At 33.4% G+C, this 18,091-nt stretch overlaps 1 protein-coding gene across 1 annotated transcript in view; it reads right to left on the minus strand.

Moving 5' to 3' along the window:
• LOC119632631 (protein masquerade) overlaps positions 1 to 18,091 on the minus strand; it is a 45,042-nt gene that overhangs the window by 11,912 nt on the left and 15,039 nt on the right. Inside the window, exons 6-12 of the mRNA XM_038025624.1 lie at positions 17,736 to 18,056; positions 17,057 to 17,672; positions 16,657 to 16,855; positions 16,502 to 16,580; positions 16,083 to 16,404; positions 10,211 to 10,228; positions 9,535 to 9,959 (exon numbers count right to left, since the gene is read on the minus strand). Of these exons, the coding sequence (XP_037881552.1) occupies positions 9,535 to 9,959; positions 10,211 to 10,228; positions 16,083 to 16,404; positions 16,502 to 16,580; positions 16,657 to 16,855; positions 17,057 to 17,672; positions 17,736 to 18,056 (1,980 nt within the window). The remainder of the gene's footprint in view (positions 1 to 9,534; positions 9,960 to 10,210; positions 10,229 to 16,082; positions 16,405 to 16,501; positions 16,581 to 16,656; positions 16,856 to 17,056; positions 17,673 to 17,735; positions 18,057 to 18,091) is intronic.

Below are 18,091 nucleotides of genomic sequence, written 5' to 3' on the forward strand. Positions count from 1 at the left end.
TAAAAAATAAAAAAAACAAAATTAAAAAAAAAATGCAAGTCCTTAGCATTTTTTTTTTTTTGCAGAGAAAGGGAAATATTTTTATGAAAGAAACCGAAGAAAACGGAATCTGCACGATATGTACATAATCATAACTTTTTTATTTATTTTTTTTTTTATTGTTTTCGCAACAAAGATAGATGAGTCGTCTACTCGAAAAGGCAAAGGCAAAGTGAATTAAAAAATCGCAATTTTTAGCGAAAAAATTGTATTCACTATCGTTAGCAATATTATTATTGACATTTTCACTAATAAATCCTTTTCAAAACCATTGGCATTAACGTTGCCATCTGAAGGATAACTCATTAACCGATAGGAAGGAGGGATCTGTTAATGCGGGAACGTTATACTTAGTCCTGATACATAAGGAAAAGACGAATTATTCAGAGTTAAAATTTGGATAGCATCGGTGCGATTGAAAAACGCATACGCACACGCACACCGAAAAATCTTTGCCAATTATTCCGATTCAGTCCTCTACGAATTTTTGTTACCTGCTTTTACCGATCTCTTGCTCTCATCAAAAGAGAAAATTTCGAAATTTTACACTCAGATATGATAATCTCAAGCTTAAGCTTGTGTGATTCGCGAGCGTTTGAATGAAAATTTTCAAATTTTAGCTCAAAAAAAAAAAAAAAAAAAATTAATTTTAATAAATAAAAAGGTTTATTAATTAATTAATTAATTAATCGAAAATGTCGTACGCGTTTCGCGAGAGAATATTCTTTTAGAAAATAATATTATACAAGAGCCAAATGATAATTTTACGAGTTCTGACGCTGGCCATCTTGAAAAATTAAATTTCGAGAAATTTTTGCAATGTTTTGTACTCAGAATCAAAGGATGGACTTGTACTCATTTAATCGTAACGTTTTCAATACTATACTCAAAATGAAGGTGTAAATGTATATATGCTTCACCAACGTGGAATTCTGAGTTGATTAAGCCATGTCTGTCCATCCGTCTATCCGTGTTCCCACGTGGTGTGTGTCTTGTTGACTCTCCTGGAAACATTGAAAGTGTAAACTGAACGCAATTCCCTTTTTCTGAACAGCAATTTATGAATTGACGCTAGAAGGCTGACAAGTTTCACATTTACTTCACGAAAACCTTTAATAGTTGTGTGCAAAAATCGGAAAAATTGGCTATGCCCAGGCAAAGTTACAAATAATTAAATTTTTGTCTTTTTTCACTTTTTTGAGATTTTATGCTTATTAGTCATAAGATAAACAAGGCAGAATGTTTCAAACTACATACATACATTCCTTAAACGAACATATATTATATATATTATCTGCCCAAAAAGGCTTCAATTTTAAAATAAATATGGCGAAGACTACGACTTGGAGGATTAACTTTTTCTTTATAATAACAGCGTGTAATGGGTAAGAAATAAATGAACTTGGAGGACGTAGAAGGCGACAAGGTAAGTGTATTAATTTCCTAATTTAATTATAGCGGACTTCACGATTACCACATTGACAATACGTTTGAGTGACCTAAAAAGTGAAAGATAAATCGCTCTTAATTTTCCATCTACTCGACGCGCGCCTCCATGAAGCTGCTTACTGTAACTTCTCGGTAATGTTTTCCTTTTTGTTGAATGTGAACAAAAATTCGAAACTTGAACTCTAAAATAATCACTTCTTTCGTCTAAAGGTGATAAGGTGATGATAATTTTTCTTAAAATTAATAACTTGGTATACGTATATATATATATATAAATTTTATATATATGTATACATGTGTACCGAAACATAAAGGCAAGGTGTATTCATCAGTCCTTTACCACAGAAATTGCAGGCAATATGTATCTATAACTTTGTCCACGTATGTATGTAAATCTTCTCGGAATATTTCTTATATATATATATTTTTTTTTTTTTTACTTGATGTATATTCATTATTTACTTTCTGAGTGGAGCGTCTCACAAAAAAAAAAGAAAGAAATTTAATGTAGTTCTTAAAGAGATCTTTCTAGTATTTAATGCCCTGAAATTAATATTTCCTTCCAGTTATTACGAATTCAATTATCTGGCGCGGAGGTAAGTGCAAGACAGTAAGCATTCAAGTGAATATGATCACTAATATGCTTTTACGACGAGTGACACTACGATGCGCCTAACAGCTTCATAGTGAGAAAGGCATACCATAACTTTGACAAGAAGGATCCAATCGATTCAAAATTTTCAACAGGGATGGGTTCAGGGACTCGGCTGTACAGCTGTGTTCCAGAACACTAATCGCAGAATTACACTTGATAATTGCTTTACGAGCTACGAACCGAATCAAAGTGAATTATATAAAAAAATTAAAGAAGATATTGAGAAAAAAATCGTATTATTAATGTAACAAAAACCTGCATAAACTTTAAACAAACGAAAAGAATTAACTTTGACATCATGACTAGCTGTACATTCGCTAAATAATTTAGTTTTTACTTCGGAGTTACTTGTTAAGTCAAATTTTTTTTACCTACCATATAAAACATTCAAAAAGTGTAAGTTCGAAGCTCAAATGAGCCTCAAAGACTCAATGTGGCTAAAATAGGGTTAAAGATTGCATGTTAATAAGAGATTTCCATCAACGAAACGATTAGATGATGATGTGGTTATAAAGTAAAAGCAGATAATGGCATATATGCGATAAATACTCAATATTGTGTGTCACGTGCGTGCACAACACATTTTCTAAGCGCAGGCATAAAGAAAGCGATAAAAAAGAGATATCATCGGCATTATCAAATACATTTTTTTTTTTTAAACTATCAATATACGCAAGTTGTGCTAACTTTTTTACTTTGCTTTTTGACCTGCACTGCCTGTTGTCTCCCTGACCACCAATTCTGTGACTACTTGATTACTTACATATCAAGGACATTACTGTAGCGTGGATTTTATAAATAATAATTTCAACATTTCATTAAGCATAATAACTAGTTAAGCTTGTTAACATTTAAGTATTAATTAACTTAAAATTCAAAATCAATTTAATTATGTCTATGCATTTTATTCCCTTCGATGAACTGATTGTGCCGACAATTAACAGGCAACTTAACAATATTATTAATATGTGTGTATATGCATACTTTGCCGATTAATATTTCTATATCAATTCGAAGCGATATACGCTATTCGCCATAAGTATATAAGCGACATTAAGGGAATAAAGAATAAATGAAACGCCACAGGAGGCATCATTGATTTGTCAAATGCTTTCAACGCAGCAGCATGAACAGCAGAATTCGTGCGCCCATGTCTGTCTAATTGTCTGCCTATCTTTTGACATTACAGTTATAGCTTTAAAGCTTTGTATATCTGTTTGATATTTTTTTCAATTGTCAAAATCGATGCATGAGCTCGCACGCATTTACCAAGAAGAGAATTAAGGCCGTTAAGATTGCAAAGTTTTTGGTTTAGGATCATACAACTTGCATCTTACAATTATTCCAAGGTCATTCGAGATACATTCACAACCACGAAGCTTACTAAGACGATTATTACAATTATGTAAATAAGTCGGAGCATGTGAAAGCATAGTTTCTCGTGCAATCATCAATACAATGCTTGCCTTAATTATATAAACATATAACTTGAAGTATTTGTGATATATAAATCATGCAATCAATAGATCAAGATCATTAAATCTCTGCTCAAACGTGTAATTAAACAGGGTATAGGCTTTCTCTTCTTACTCCTCTATCAATATTTGATTCCAGTTACCACAACACCTCTAAACTTATAGAGAGCATCTCTCCTAAGTGTCTGGCTAAATGTAATAGAGTGAGAAAAAACAAAAACAAAACTAGCATATAGTATACAGTTGTGTGTGTTAATAGATTTATGAATTCAGAAACATAAGATTTTTTCTGTCCCAGATAAGGGTTCTCTATTTAAATTTGCTTAGAAAAATTGGGAACAGGCAGACATATGCTCGCAATCATTACATACATAATATATTTAATAATTAGGTTAGGTGAGGATATTTATTGGATCTAATAATGAAATTACATTCCGATTCAGTTTCATTTTGTCAACCGTGTTGCAGTTTATATTTGCGTGAAAGTGTGCGTGAAATTTCTCAAAAGACAAAAGCAATGCAGGAGCCCCGGAAAGTGAACTGTCGTTAAGATGCTTTACCGAATACACTATCATGCAGAGAGTCTCGAAATCTCAATGTCAACGATGCGTTTTTTTTTTTGCTTAACGATTCACTTAAAAAGTCAACGACAAAAAATCGTTAAAAATGTCAAGGAATTACACATCGATCACGGCTTGAGTGCCCTGTAAAAATTTTTGATGAAAAATTCAATCGATTGAACGGATTTTCATTCGCAAATCACTACTGCTATGAGAAATAACTACGAATATGAGAATTGCGTTTAAAAAATATGACTCTCAAGAAAAGATGAACCGCCACAAGCAACTTTATGAGCAAACGCATGACGGCTTTAAAGCGCCTAAGCGCAATGCAATCGAGTGCTGCCTTAAGAGGTCCGCAATTGATTCGAATCTTTACAAGTTAGCAGTCAACCCCATCGCAGTGAGCAATTCACGTATATTTTTGATGACCCGGCATTAATTCGCAGAGCTTGGCTAGGAGGATCATCTAGTACTTTATCTTATTTCATGATTCGAAGTTTAAGCTTGTTATACAACAACAAATACAAATTCTCCAGAGACGCTTTAACTATATCGACGAATGCATTACATACATAAAATAATAGTGTAAATAATGGCTTACGTATTTCAAGTTTCATAACAATTGATGTCACCCTTCGTAATTGAATCTCATAAAGCTTTGAGAGAAGTTAATGTAATGATTTTTGAATTTGCAACAACTGTACCCCTTCTTGAATACGTAATGAAATGACATATGTGCTTATGTGCTTATGTCCTTATGTGCTCATGTGTTCATTTACTTTATATATATATATTCATTTCTTCTATGAACAGTTCTCGTTATTTGTATTGCATTGCATAGCTAAATAAAATATGCAGATGGCAAAGAGAATTGTACCAATCAGATTTTTTTTTGCCCTTTTTTTTTTTTTTATTTTGTGTATATGACTTGCATATAGCAACAACAATTGAAGCTAACAACCCTGTTACACATGGATGTAAAGATGTATACAAAAATTACGCATTAGGGGTAGTTTTTTTTTTTCATTTTGAATATCCTGGGTGTGTAATTTTTTTCTAGCACTTCGATTCTTGCAATAGGTTGGAAAAGAAAAAAAAAAAATTGAGTAATTTCCCTAAACCGACAAGGCGTGCTTTTTTTTGGTTTCTATTAAGTAAATGTTTATTGGTCGTTGTATAAATAATAGATCATTGTAAATGTATGTATATGTATATATATATATATATATATATATATATGTATATATATGTTTGTATGCATGATTGTGTCATGCCATCGAGCGTTGTAGTACAATGTATTATGAAATTATGATTGTTGCGCAATAAGGGTGTAAAAATCCGTTACTTTGCGTACATAAAGGAATCTGGCCGGTTCCATTTACTCGTATGAACAGCAGCCAGCATTTTTTCAAATGTCACTAAATGATAATAACGAAAAGTATTGAAATATAGAAAAACACGCCATATTTCTTTTTTTTTTGCTTGCTTTGTGTTAGCAAAATTAGGTTAATAAAAAAAAAAAAAAAAAAAAAAAAAAAGCTAACTGTTATTAAAAAAAAAAAAAAAAAAAAAACAATGTTTTTTTTTTATTTTTTTTTTTTTTAATAAAGAAAAATTTTTTTTTTTTTTTTTTTTTTTGCGTTTATTGTTATCGTTAATTTTTATTATTATTTATTTTTTTTCTTTTTTCCTCTAAATTTTTCACGTACATTAGTGCGGTGGCTCTTTTAAATGTTTTGCCGTCTTTATGCCCACCACCGTAGAATGAAGGTATACAATATTTATCTTCTCATTCGCTACGTCGTTCATACATTCGTAGATTTTTAGGCGATTTACAAATCTATTTGTATACACTCATCCGTCCGTCCCCTAGCGTATTATTTACACGCTCATAGTCATAAGAATCAAGATAAAAAGTTAAACTCTATCGTATGTACTTGTAATTGAAAACTAAAGATCAAACTTAAAAATGGACGTGATTTACGGCCAACAACCCCCAAACTTATGTGTCACAATAGAAGTATCGAATTTAAATTTAGTACCATAGGCATGTGCTTACGATATAGCGAAATATTTAAAGAAAATTTCATTTATTGGCTTGAGCTTGGTGGACATCAAATTTTTAACCTTAAGTAAATATAATTTTTTTTTATAAATTTCCAAAGCGATTTCTTTCAATTTTGAATGAAAACTTTTCATGAAATGGGCAGTTGATGTAGCTTTGAAAAGTGGGCTTGGGCTTTGTTATTCTCGTATCGCTTCTCCGTTTATCATTTAAGTTCGTATGAACATGTTTCGATCTCTTCTTTTGGTAAATGCTTGTATGCTTTATGGTCTCCTCGACATAAACAGAAAGTTTTTCGCAGCCAAGCAAAATAGCCTCGATCATGTCATCGAATACATGAATCTATATGAAGAACAAAGTGAATTAGGTTGGGAAATTATTATTAGAGGTTCCTGATTAACCCTCGTTTACTCGTTTAATATTAACTAATTATTATAAAGATTTCTGATCGAGCGAAATTTCTCGATAATTCGGATTAATTTGATCAGTTTTTCTAATTTTTTTTTTTGTTTTTGCAAATGCATTCAAGGCCATTTATGGCGTTGAAATATTAGTGTTCGGAATTTTTACGGTAATTTTTCAGACTACGAAAGTATACAGACAGATCATTAATGACATTGCAGCCGATTGAGCATAGCCTTTGAAGCGAATTTCTAAGTTTTACAACCAGAATATAGAGATTAGCATTCTCCCGTGTGATTAAAGGCAAAATCCCGCAAATTGTGTTAGAGAGATCACTATGTCATGAAAATTCCCGAATTCATATATAAGTCAAATATTTATTAAAAGGTTTACTCATAACTTCTTCATACCGACATGCGGTCTCTATGCGAACCTACGGAAAGGAGATAATTGATAAATCAAAACAAAAGCAAAATCTAAATAGAAATAAATAGATTTCCCTACCTCTTTAATTCAATGCGTCACAATAGAAATAATAGTAGGGTTGAGCCATAATCTCGGTGGGGGATAGAAAAATGGTGAACTCTTTTATAATTCGTTGCAAGGCTCACTCGTAGTTATTATATATATACATAAAAAAAAAAAAAAAAAAAAAAAATTATAATTTTCTTTAAAAGTGTAGACCTAAACTTCGAACTTTCCCAAGATTTCCCAATGAAATTTTCCAAACAATTACACAAACCAGACGGACAGGGGTCTTAGTTTCCAAAGTCGGCCAATCAACATGATTGCAAATTTTTACGATAAACAATATTTACGATACAATGTACGATCGTTATATCAAGTTAATAGATCTCGCTCTATCTTGGAATGTATTGGTACATACAAACTAACAATAAGTCTTAATAGATTCGTTTCAATTCCTATTTAATTTTTTTTAACATTTAAGCTTTTGCTTGGCATTTTAATGCCTATTGACGGCATTAATATAACTGTCGTACTGAGTGTACTGAGTAGATAAGAAACGCGACTGCCGAGTCTTCGGTGTGCATGGGCTTAAATTTCAATGTGGTCTAATGACCCCATTTGATCTATATCTACAGTAGCTGTGGTGTGTGCTCCATGTGCTCAATGGCTAAAAGCTTAACAATATGCATAAAAAGCATAAGCTACGCATGCCCAACTCTTCCTCAGGCGAACGTACAAAAGTACCGCCGGCAAGACATGACTAAATCGAACGCAATGGGTATTTTAGTGTACGGAATGATAAAAGTTGTCTACTCCCTCGCATTAAGGAGAAAATTCTTGAACGAAATTAATTTTGAAAAAAATTTCAACTAAATTTTGTACAAAATGTTAACTAACTAACTATACATGCTATATATATTATATATGTTAGTTGGTATACTACTTAAGTAATCAAATGTTTGCAAAGCATTTCTTTTGCATTCCTTTCGATCCCGGTACCAATACAATTATATAATAAATTAATATAAATCATAATCTTCATTCAAAATTTCAAATGTTGAGAGTGGTTTTCTATTCGTAAATTTATTCTTTATAGTGGTATGATGTACAAATGCTTGAACAGAAGTATGTTAAAATTCGTATTCACTGCCATAATGTTATCATTTAGGAATTTATGATCATTGAGTATACCGCTATTCAATTATTCATATGTACATAATCCTACATGACTCTTTAATTACACGAAATTCCCTACATTTTCGAAACATTTTTTTTTTTTTTTTTCACAGTTAAAAAAGCATGTGTTTATATCTCTCTAAAATAAAATTTAATTTTAAATTCAATATTCTTGGATGATTTTAAATTTAGTATATCCAAAAAATCAATGTTATTTCAATAAAATAATGCCACAGATAAACTTCGATGAACGCATAATGCACATATTACCTGAGAACGTGGGAACAGGTTAAATCATGTCTCCTTTCAGCTTCAAGGAAATCAAAGATAATCGTGAATATCAGGATTGTGTCTCAAGCGACTACTGATGATGTAGAAAATCTTAGAAGCACAAGACAGACAGACTTGGATCTATCGTATGCCGCAACGTAATACTTAATTGACTTCTTTTGAGTGAAATAAAATTTTAGCTCAGGGACATACTTTACGTTTTAATATTATTATAACAAATGCTTTCAGCCATGGATAACCATTTTAATTAGATTAGCTTTTGAACGTATACGGATGGATCAACTTTGAACAAACATTATGAAAACGGACTCAATTATTAAGCGATTAAGACGATTAGCTTTAGAAAAAATATTTATTTTTAATCAGGGAGGAGACCTTGGAATAGTAATAATTAAAGTTCTTAATCAATACATTAATCTTCATCATCGCAGATATTTAGAAAATTAAGCAAAGAATAAATGAACCAAAGATCGTCTCTCTAATTACGAAGAATATATAAAACGCTGTTTGTAAAATGTTAGCGCCAGTCAAAGGTGACTTTGAGAAATGGATTTATTGATTTATTTCAAGCAACAGATTAACTTTAAACGAATATCGTTCAAATGATGTTAATTGAATGCTGAGGAAATTTATTAATCGAGTTCTTGTAAAAAAATGATTACCAAGACAATTAAGCAAAGCTTAGAATAAGGATTGATATGAAAATCGGTCGTCAGATCGTAGCATTATTTCATTTATCGTCAAAATGATTGTGAATTGTGAATTTATCAAGATTTGCCAATGCATTGTAAATGCACGGAATTCTTACCTAAAGCTTAAAATATATTGTAACTCATTTTCGTTTCCTATAATTATCCGACGCTTTACATATATAAGTTTTTAAATTCGATATTTTACTAATAAGAAATATTTGAAAAAGTCGCAATAATGTGAAATTAGAGTTATGCTTACTTGTTCCGTTGGCATTACGTCCGAAAATTTTACCCGGCGGGCTTAGTATTGGACTTGAAGAAGCTGAAGGTGCAGCGGATAATGAACGTTGACCCTCAGATATGCCGCTGGCCAATGATAAATTATTGCTATCATCTTGTTTCCCAGTATCCAGCGGTAAGACTTGCAAAAGCGGTGTGGGCAACGGTAGGCTGGACGATGATGATGATGTAGCGCAGACAGCTGCTGTTGTTAAAGATGATAAACTTCCGCTAGCCGGTAAATTGCTGGTACTGCTAATGCTGCTCGTAATCGACGCGGAAACGTTTGTTATATTATTTGTTGTCGTTGTATTAGTACTTAAGCATGTTGTTGCAGATGTTGTGTTTGTTGTGCTTAAAGAATTTCCGGTCGAAGAATCCATGTTGCTCTCTTTGTATTTTGTCCTTAATTTAATTTTTGTAACAATTATCAATAATCTTCGACGTTACATACGCAAACACCTACGCGCGCACACACATATACATAAATACTTAAAAACTTAACGCATACACACCCATATATACATATTTAAACACATACACATACACATATACAGACACAGACACGCATACACACACATAAAACATAAAGATTTACGTGCAAAGAAAATTCAAATTTAAACGAGATCGCATGCAAAGAGAACTACATCAACTACTTTTCTGTAAATGTTAAACTAAAAACAGAGAAACAAAGAAAAAAAAAAAAAACAAAAAAAAACAAAAAAAAAAATAAAAACAAATGTTTCGAAAAGAATTTTGTTTTAAGTTTTATTCAGAAACCGCGAACTTTCGCTTATTTAGAACGAAAACACTTCTGTTTTTTTTTTTTTTTTTTTTTTTTTTTTGTTAACAACAACAAACAAACTTTCTTTCTTGCGCTTTCGCTAGCTGACTTGCTACGAACGCTAAGCGTAATTGATAATACGATCTGCTCTAGTCAAGACCAGACAAAGTTCTGTTTAGCGTAGTTGCGACTGGACAACCGTAACCCTTGCGCAACGCGCACATAACGCTATGAAACTTTTCAAAAAATTTACGCACTCAGCAAAAACAACAAATCTGGTAGATCTTCTTTTTTTCTTTTTTTTTTTGTTGATTTTGTTTTTTTTTTTTTTTTGTTTTCCTTTTTTCGTTATTTAATTTCTGATCTTCTTATTCTTGTAGGGAAGCGTACATGAACGTGAAATCTTAATATTACTCTCTTTCCGTGTATCATTCAAGAGCTCTCTTCCCATATATACTGCGTATACTTACTTACTTACTTACTTACTTAAGCTAAGAAAAGGGTTAAAAAATCAGAACAGCAGGAAGCGTACCTTGAAAGGGTGAACATTATGCGTTTATATACCATCTTATATATATATATATATATACACGTATTTACATACACTCGTATCTACTGTAAATTCATTTGTAAATGTATGCATGTGTGCTTTCTAAGTATATGATATCTTCGGAATCTTGTTAGAATTCGTAATGTATAAATAGATAAATGGAAATTGGGTTATATGCGGAGGCTGTTTCTAAGCATCCGTAGGTAGTCGAGGTTTGAGTCATTTTTTCCCCTTAATGATCGTTTTTCTCGTAGACAATTTTCTCAGCTCCGCCTTTAAGGGTAAAATGAAGCTTTTTTTGCTTTTCTTTTCTGATCCTTGTGTAACGTTTTCTTGTCTTTTGTCTTTTTAATGTATTTCTTTTTTGTTTTTGTATATATTTCTTGTTTTCTGCTTTTCTTGTCCATTGTAATTTGCATAAGAATATCAATTACAGTTGTATAGGTCTCGTGTAAGAATATAACAAAATTAAAAGTATTCCTTTTTTTTTCTAAATCATTAAACCAAAGAATTTCTCCTTTTTTATGGATGTATGCTGGATTCCATCCTTGCTCTCGGCAATCATATCTAATGTCCTTTTGTTTAAAAACAAAAATAAATGATTTGAAATATTTCGTGTTTTTTTTTTTTTTTTTTTTTCATTTCTTACGATTATAACGTTTTTCTAATAATTTCGTCTAAATGCAAATTATACGCAGATGTTACGTCTAAGGTATGTGAGAGCATGTGTATGCGTTTGTACGATAAAAAGTAATTTTTACAAAGAATTCGTTTCATTAAAGATGGACGGGTGAACGGTATCCTTTATCTTAAAGCATTCTATTGAGGTAAACCCACTTAAAACTTGTTTAAAAATTTGAAAGCGTTATTGCTTTCCCAACACTTGATATTTTCACCTCTGTCACGATGATTTTTTAAATTAAACTTATTTACGTTAAACGAGCTGTCTTTCCTCGTTAATCTGCGCATTTCGTCGCTACGCAGATGCTGTCGATCGAGAAACTTTTTCCAATCACTAATTTTCAAACCGATGCGATGTTAGTAGAGCGTTCGATTGACTAAACCACGATCTGCTTATTCTGAAACTTGATTTGAGGGACCTCTCTCCTTACTTTCTGCACTGGATTGTTTCGTATTTATTATGTTATCGTCTGGTCGGGAATATCTTAATGGAGCTGCCTGGGCCGTCTTCTTTTTGCTTTATATCTTAATGGCATACCATCAACCATACCACATTCAAATGTTCTCATGTATGCGGACGATATCGTTTAACACGTCTAAGCATTACCGCTCCGTAAAATATACTTTAAATGTACATAGTGACTAGTGTGACTTTTACATTGTGTCACTTAATCGGAACAAATGCAAAGTAATAACATTCAGCAGAGGTACACCCCTACGCACATACTATATCATGTCCACTTGGGCAATGTATCCTCTTTTTCTGATCTTGATATCATCTTTGATTGCCGGTAGTACGTTAATCTACACATTGTGCGCGTAGTGAATAAGGCGAAGATCTTGAAATAATTCTTGAGCTTTTCAAATAATGATCGCGAATATTACGCACGCAGCCATGACACTATTCACTAGTCTTATGAGATCAATCCAAGAATATGCTTTAATATGCTCTTTGGTGCCTATCCTACCATTGTTATATTGGCTCTATTATATCCGTCTATAAACCCATCCTTTACTATACCGATTGATTCAGAATCATAATTTGAACTGATCTAAGCCTGTCTGTCCGTCTTATTTTTTTGTGCACAACCTACAGGTCGCAAATTTTTCAGATATTTTGATAAAATTTGGTGCAGTGACGTGATTTGGCCCAAGGACGAACGCTATTCAAAATGGTCGGGTTCGGTCCACTTTGCCGACTGCTCCCCATAAGGCCCTATTCTGAAAAGTCATTATAGGGAAAAAATTGTAATTTTCAAGGTGGCTAACTAGTAGTATTTCAACATTCTAAATTTGTATGAAAACTTTGGATCGGTTGGGGCAATTTTTGAACCCCTTGTCATATAATGAAAACTGCAGTTCATACGAAAGGTATAATTTTCAAAGCTTCATGATGAAAATTTTATCATAATAGTAATTTAACATAAGATATTAACTGTACCAAATTTGGACCATCACGGCTTATTTTTTGGATCCTATCCTAAAAAGGATTTTCACGAAAATGGATTCTTTTTGGAGCAGAAAAAGTCTAAATTTTAATATATATTGATGAATATTGACACATAATAGTAATTTCATACAAAAATGAACTCTACAGAATTTGGACCTTTTACGTCTATTTTTGGATCCAGCTTTATGTAAGGATTAAACTTGTACTACATTAGATTGCGTTTATATAGGAAGACAAATGTGTGTTTATATAGGAAGAAGATATATTATTATTATTATTATTAGTATTATTAAAATTTTAGACTAATGAAATAAATTTTTAGACTAAAAAAAAAAGACATTGAGCACTAGCAACACAGGTTATCGGCTTTAATTTAAATAAATGTACACTAGATAATGAGCTTAGTAGTATCAATAAAGTGATATATTGAATTGATATTCTGTTCTGAAGCTGATTTGAGAATGTCCAAAGAGTTAATCGTTCCAAATGCAATACTTCTAGCCAAGGAAAAGTTAAGACAGTCGCAGAGAATGTGCTTTATAGTGAGAGTTTGTCCACAACTGCAGATTGGGGAGGGAGGCTTCTTCAAGATCCGTTGGTGAGTTGCAATTGTATGACCAAGGCGAACTCGCGAAAATGTTTGGATCTTGGTTTTCTCAACATTTGTTCGACATAAAGGTGGAGTTAATTGAGGGTTAATGGAAGAGTAGTCTTGATGATGGTATTGTAAATTTCCCTCTGCAATTTTCTCTTTAGCTTTAGGAAGAATATATAATTTTTGTGTTCTAAAATAAAAATAAGAATTGTGTTAGACAATGTGTGCTTACTTATTTTGGTTTGGTTTGGCGGACTTAGCCTTGGTCTTTGAGAATTGATTTTTGAACTCAGCAAAGAGAATTTATTAAGAAAACGTAAGTTCAACTCACAGTTGTAACTCAAAATCTACAATGAACTTTTAAAGTATAATTTATCAAGGAGAAGAAGATTAATACATTTTTTAATTGCGCGGACTCCACTTGACAATAATACTAGATATAGAGAATTTTTTTTTCTTTTTTATAAGAAAATCAATGCTTAGTAGACGTTTCTGTCTTCCAGTATATCTGCTATTTTGCGACTATTCGCGAAAGTATCATAAGATTGCGAACGTTGCTTAAACAAACAAGCAATAATCGATAAGACTAAGGGATAGCACCTTTTATTGGTGTGCTACTACGCGCTGTCATAGAGTAAAATCAACCGATAAAGCGTTTTTGCATACTAAAGCCACTATATAGCCTTCTTTAACGGTAGTTCGGTTGGAACAGCTAAGGGGCTGATAAGAATATTCGGTTTCAGGTGTCAATGGTTCACCCTGACCCGCGTTATTGTTCTTTACATTTACGATACTGTATTCGATCGATTAGGTTCAGTTTTTGGCACCGAAAACGTAATTTTTGCCCCATCTGTCGTTTTTTCAGTGCGAGTCAACCTATTCAAAGTTTTCTAAAAGTGATGTGATGTATAGTAATATAATGAGATAATTTATAATGCTAACCAGAGTTTAATGATATTGCGTTCACATGGAGAAATCGCAGCTTAACGAGTATCCTAAACCATCCCTTAGAAAAGCCAGTAACGACTTGTATTTTAACTAACAGTAAGAACACATTGAAGACAAAATTTTTGCTTCTACACTGGATTTTTGACAAGCCGTAGATATGATTTTGTAGTAGATGAATAGATAGAACGATATATTTAGATTGATTATGCTATTCAAGGTGAGCGAGAATACATAGATTTTTTTTTTGACTTTTTTCGTCCAATAATTGGAATAGGTTTAGGTAGTTCCAAATGCTAGGGTATATTAATATATGGGTAAATTTCGACTTCTAAATATATTATATATATGAGATACTTGACTGCCTGATTTCAGTTTTAATTTTTTCATTTTTATGTGTCTTTCATCAGTGGGATTTTCAAAGTCGAACTTGTCAATCTCGGTTTGCCGATCCGTATAATTATTTTTTCGCCGGCATATGGTTTTAATCGCAAAAAAAAATAATCGGATATCTGTACTAAACATGCATCTTTTGAATGGCGCCCCATTTTTCTCCTTTTCCGTCACCGAGGCTCATGCGAGAAATCTAATGAAAAGCCTTCAACGCCAGCGGTAGCGTTAAAAAGGAAATTAAATACGAACAGATTGAGGTAAATGGAATTATAATCGTTTTTATATACATTTTCGGTAAATTCGGAAACCTCATATCGCATAATTATTGTAAAGCTCTGATCTGATTTGATCATATTCGTCTGCCGTTGAAGCTGTAAAATTTGGCAATGTCTTTACAGGAGGGAGAACACACTTAAAATGTACGATATCGATCGTTCAGGCCATCGTATGCCCGCAAAAGAACGCAACGCCAGTTCAGATAGTGCTTCCGATTATAATACGTAGACAAGAAAATTAAATAAAGTTGAGTCTTGCGGAAACCTTGCCTATGCCTATATAACAATCTGAACAACCTCTAATAGGGATAGGGACACGGGACTTTTCTTTCTCATCAAACTACTACTACTACTAGTAGTACTACTACATAAAAAAAGAAAAGTCACATTATTTATCAATATGAGAAGAAAGATTATTTCATTATCCGCCGTGGTTGCAAGATCACATCAAGCATTCTGTGCCATTTCGTATTTTTGTAAATTTTTATTTCTTTCTTCTGCTTATAAAATTAATCTATTTTCTTAAAGTATTCATTGTACAGAGTTTTTTGTAATATTTTTTGTGTTTCAATTCTTTCATGTGTACATGAGAAAACGTTATTGCCATACAAACCTTATAAATATTTAAAGTAGATTACATCAGTTATATTAAATATATAGAATGCATTCTTAGATTTACATGTTAAAGAACAGTCGAATAGATAAGCCTTTAATTAGATATATTCTCCTCTCCCTTTGCTCACCGATTAAATATGGATTTATGTCACTCAATTTATTGCATTATAAACGTTATGGAATCGTTTCTTATTGTAAGAAAAAAATTCGTAATTGATTCAATTAGTATCGGACTTAGACTATAAATTGTTAACACTTATTATTTGATTAATCCAGCCGATGAAGGAGGATACTTTAACATAAACACCTGGTACATCGACACGACCGCAACCGAATCCCCATGAAACCAAGCCAGCCAATTCATAGAAACCATCATCTTCACAGACGAGAGGACCGCCGCCATCGCCCTGACAGGCATCGTTGCCTTCCTCACCGCCTGCGCAGAAACTGCTTGCCGGCAATATAAAGATTTTCTCCGTTACGGCATTAACTTTGCGTATGCATTCGGTATCGCTGACAATAGGTATTTCGGCTTCACGTATCCGCAGAGGTATTGGGCCGGCTAATAGCAAATAGTCAGTCAATTTTAAAAATATATATTAATTTTCACACACACGCACACACACACACACACACATATTTAGATAAAGTGTACTTACTTTCTCCCATATAACCGTAACCTGTAACAGTGCAACGTTTGCCAGCGGCATGACTAACACCGCGTGCTGGCAGACATACCTATGTGTCGATATATGCAGGTATATTTAATATACGTTAATTGGTTCGGGAGCATAAATTAAACATTTAAACTTACCAAGCATACACCATCTCGAAGTTCAGCCTGTCCGTGAAGTTTTAACAACGCAATATCATTATCTAGCGTCTCGCTATTATGATTATGATGAATATATGTGGTAGCCACACGAAGGGTTTGAGCTCCGGGACTACCATATTTCCGAGTCAAATCATAATCTCCTACTCTCACATAAATAGCGTCACCCGAGCGCACAATGCTGCGAAAGAAAAGGAATAAAAACCAACAAAACTTTGCGTTTATCGTTAAATTAAATAAACCTCTGATGTCTAAGTTATATGCGGATAGCGCACAATAAACGGCTTATCTATTATCGAGAAATCAAACCGCTTTCATTGTATCTACCCACCCATTATTTTTTTTAACCCTATGTCTATGACCGTAAAATATTTTCACTCACTTTGTTACGCAATGAGCAGCGGTCAGGACCCATTGTGTTCCTATTAAAGCTGCTCCGCATAAATATTGATTCATTGAATTGATTAAAGCAACTTGCCAACACCATTCGCCATTGTCGCCATCCTCGCCGCCAACAACACGAGCACGTCTTTTACTATTTCTGGTGTAGTTTTCTGGATAAGAATGGGCTATTATGGTCGCTGGATAACTATAGCTCTCCCGATAAGACCTCACTTGATTAGATGCAATAACATCGTTTTGTATTAAGTCGCCCAATTTGTCATTATGTATTTGTATGGGGACAATATCGGAGCCAAGTATAAGACGCTCACTAGTTTTTTGAATGGCAGTAGGACGGCCGAAGTTTTCAGTTAGCTGTCGCGATTCTCTCTGGATGCCGTATTTGGCCCGTACATAGGAGATTAGCGACAAGGCTGGAGATGTACGACCATTACGCAACGTTCCCTTAACGCCGCATATATATTTGGAATAGACTTGTGGACGTGATGTCGTAGTAGTGGTTGTCGTTGTCGGAGGAGTTGTCGTAGTCGTCGTCGTTGTGGGTATAAGCTGTGGGGATAACGGTGGTGACGCCAATCCACCAGGTTTATGGGGTACTTGAAGAACAAAAAAGAAGAGAATATGTTGAGAAACGCAGACGCTTGAGTTAGTTAACTTACCCAAACTCGGCCCGTATAAGGAATATTCATAATTTGGTTGCTGCGGCATTTGAATAGGTGGCATAGGAGGAGGTGGTGCGTAATGGTGATGCATTGATGCAGGTTGTGTGGGCATATAAGGTGGTGGTGGCGGTGGATAGCCAGATTGTGGTGGATACTGTTGCACCCCAAGCGGTGGGGCTGGCGGTGGTGGTAAGGGATAATGAATATAAGAATCATTTCGGGTTTGGAATTGTTGTTTCTCCAAGATTTTACTTTTGGGGGCACAACAAGTTTGTCCGGAACGTTTGCATTTGAAAAGGTCGGTCATTTCAGCGTTTTCTACAAAATGCATATGGCATTGGAATTGTGTTGTT

The sequence above is a fragment of the Glossina fuscipes genome, unplaced genomic scaffold (assembly GCF_014805625.2).
Source record: "Glossina fuscipes isolate IAEA_lab_2018 unplaced genomic scaffold, Yale_Gfus_2 1, whole genome shotgun sequence".
NCBI classification, from domain to species: domain Eukaryota; kingdom Metazoa; phylum Arthropoda; class Insecta; order Diptera; family Glossinidae; genus Glossina; species Glossina fuscipes.